General features: G+C 45.4%; 1 protein-coding gene across 1 annotated transcript in view; it reads right to left on the reverse strand.

Moving 5' to 3' along the window:
• The window catches only part of LOC106809963 (dipeptidase 1-like), a 9,674-nt gene that overhangs the window by 3,467 nt on the left and 3,015 nt on the right, over positions 1-3,192 (reverse strand). Inside the window, exons 3-7 of the mRNA XM_014813204.1 lie at positions 3,033-3,095; positions 2,497-2,577; positions 1,069-1,245; positions 665-749; positions 95-170 (exon numbers count right to left, since the gene is read on the reverse strand). Coding sequence (XP_014668690.1) covers positions 95-170; positions 665-749; positions 1,069-1,245; positions 2,497-2,577; positions 3,033-3,095 — 482 coding nt within the window. The remainder of the gene's footprint in view (positions 1-94; positions 171-664; positions 750-1,068; positions 1,246-2,496; positions 2,578-3,032; positions 3,096-3,192) is intronic.

A 3,192-nucleotide genomic window follows, 5' to 3' on the forward strand; every position in this document is an offset into this window, starting at 1 on the left:
AGAGAGAGAGAGAGAGAGAGAGAGAGAGAGAGAGAGAGAGAGAGAGAGAGAGAGAGAGAGAGAGAGAGAGAGAGAGAGAGAGTATCACACTCACTCCACTATACCGTCGTAGTCTGCTCCTATTCCCACGTGATCGGCGCCGGCGACTTTGACGATGTATTCGATATGATCTACCGAGCAAAAAAATCAACTCCTGTTTACAATCTGCTAATCACACAAATTTTATAAACATGACTTTCGCAACCATGACTTTGCGTAATCTCGTTGCCAAATATCACAATGATATCAGATAGCATAGTTCAGAATGGACATGCCTCTGACATTTATATTACATTATATCAGGAGTAGATACCTATTATCTACTCCTGATTATATGTACTCTCTTTCATAATTACATCTATAGATATGTGCATGTAGAGTTCTGATAGATGTGAGATTGTACGCACGCATTTTTCTCTAATCAAATCTCAAACCAATTATATCTCGGCTAGGAAATTGGTCTCTAATAGGCTCGTTTACATCATATACACGCATCCAGTAAGGTGTCAATCATTTTAATGTTCCTTTCGTTTGCGGTACCGTGGCGGTAAGTTTCGCCGTGTCGGGTTTTAGAGGTCGCAGAGGCCACCCTGGACTTAGACCTGCGCAGTAATGTAGGGCCTACCTGCTACTTGGCTGAGACTTGCCACTCTCTGACAGCTGACAAAGCCAGGGTTGAAATTCACCATGACTATGCCGTCATTTTCCGTCTGAAATGAGGCTCCCAAAGTTAATATTGATCGATTGATTGATTGATTGAATAATTGATTTATTAGTTCATTGGTTAGGTTGACTTATTAGATTTTTTTTTATCTGGTTAGATTAAATTATTGTTTGACCGATCGATTCATTTATTTATTGATAACTGAGTAATTGATTGATTGATTGTTTGCTTGCTTGATTAAATGATTGATTGATTAATTTATTTATTTATTTTATTTATTTATTTATTATTTATTTATATATTTATTCAATAATTTATTTATTCCTGCAATTACTGCAGTATATCTGCAGTATAGAGTTACCTACCATTTGAGTTAGGATGTCGTCTGGTACGTTACGCGTGGTGTCGCAGAGAGCGTAAGCAGACGAGTGGCTGAAGATGACGGGAGCTGATGACGTAGCGAGGGCTTGTCTCATCGTAGCAAACGACACGTGCGACAGATCAACCAGCATGCCAAGTCGGTTCATCTCAATCACCACCATCTAGAGTAAAATGTATTTTACTTTAAGCCTGCGACACACCATGCGAATTTATTCGCACGTCCGCAGCGAAAATATCAAACATGTTTGATCGCTGCGAATTTCGGTGCGGATGAAATTCGCCCGCGCTTGAGCGGACCCACCAGGCGAATAACGTGCGCATGGTGTGTCCCCCGCTTTATATGTAAATGTAAAATGTTATTTATCCGGAGTCTTGACGCGTTTACGCAAGGTCTTCACAGCTATTTTGGCAGGGGCGTGTACAGGGGGGGGGGATCCAGGGGTCCGGACCCCCCCTGCTCGCGCAGAAAACGCATCTAAGGGGGTCTAATTTCAAAAATGTTCTGGCGGAGGGCCCCCCAGACCCCCCTTAGCATGCGCGCAAGTTTGGGTTACGGTTAGACCCCCCCCCCTGGTACAAATCCTGTAAACGCCCCTGTTTTGGGGTCTCCACACGCTCATCCGGGGTCTTTACACGTTCATCCGGGGTCCTATCCGTGCGTCATTGACGTGTATATAAGTCGTGTATAGATTGACAAATCGTATAGTCTGTAATATGTATTTCTTTTACAGTAAACTGTAGAAATGTATGCCTTTCGTCCGCAGCGAAAATATCAAACATGTTTGATCGCTGCGAATTTCGGTGCGGATGAAATGAAATTCGCCCGCGCTCGAGCGGACCCACCATGCGAATTTCGGTGCGTGAATAACGTGCGCATGGTGTGTCCCCCGCTTAATAAATAATGCCGATAATAAATAAATAATAAATAATGTGTCCCGCGCTTTATATGTAAATGTAAAATGTTATTTATCCGGAGTCTTGACGCGTTTACGCAAGGTCTTCACAGCTATTTTGGGGTCTCCACACGCTCATCCGGGGTCTTCACAGCTATTTTGGGGTCGTCACACGCTCATCCGGGGTCTTTACACGTTCATCCGGGGTCCTATTCGTGCGTCATTGACGTGTATATAAGTCGTGTATAGAAAATGCTCGTTTTCCTTGGTTTTTTATTGCTGCTCGATTTTATTCACCGACCGTTTTATAGATGGCGCCACACGACGCCAAAGCACTGAAGTTTTTGATGATCCTATCCCGAAGTATAATATATATATAGTCGAATCTTCCGTTAAACGGAATCAGCCGAGAGGAATCAAGAGCAATGCTGGTGTAATTGATTTAAATAGTTATTTAATTTAATAACGATTGAGTTTGCACTGTCGGCTGTCTGTGCTTGCGCGTATAGGTTCGCATACCTTTCCGAAGTCGGTGAGACCGTCGTGAATGGGGCTGGTGTCCTCCTCTACCGACGAATCTGCCCTGAGAAAAACGAGAGGCTGTGAGAGAGAACACGCGTCACACATGCACCGGTCACGTTCTCTCACGCTTCACCGGCGCGCGTGTGCGTCCGTTATCATCGCTTGAAGCGCGAGAATTACTGATACGGTAAATCTTGCTGCAACACGCTTTATCATATCGCTCGCGATTACCAGTAACACTTCGCGTCAGCGTCAAGGAATACGTCAGCGTCGAGGATTGCGTCAGCGTCAGCGATTGCGTCAACGTCACAGTGTATGCCTCTGTGGGCGACAGTTGTGAGTCGGTGTTAGGGATTGAGTTAACGTCATTTAACATGGCGTGGCTTAACTGTATATCAATGTCAGGGATTGTGTCAGCGTCACATCATACCAGATTGTGGTACAGCTGTATGTCAGCGTCAGGGATTGCGTCCGTGTGCACCAGAGTCAGGGACTGTGTCAGCGTCAGGGATTGCGTCAGCGTCACAGCATACCAGGTTGTGGTACAGCTGTATGTCAGCGTCAGGGGTTGCGTCCGTGTGCACCAGAGCCAGAGACTGTGTCAGCGTCAGGGATTGCGTCAGCGTCACAGCATACCAGGGCGTGACACAGCTGTATGCCAGCGTCAGGGATTGCGTCCGTGTGCACCAGAGT

Source organism: Priapulus caudatus, unplaced genomic scaffold (genome assembly GCF_000485595.1).
Source record: "Priapulus caudatus unplaced genomic scaffold, Priapulus_caudatus-5.0.1 Scaffold400, whole genome shotgun sequence".
In the NCBI taxonomy this organism is placed as follows: domain Eukaryota; kingdom Metazoa; phylum Priapulida; class Priapulimorpha; order Priapulimorphida; family Priapulidae; genus Priapulus; species Priapulus caudatus.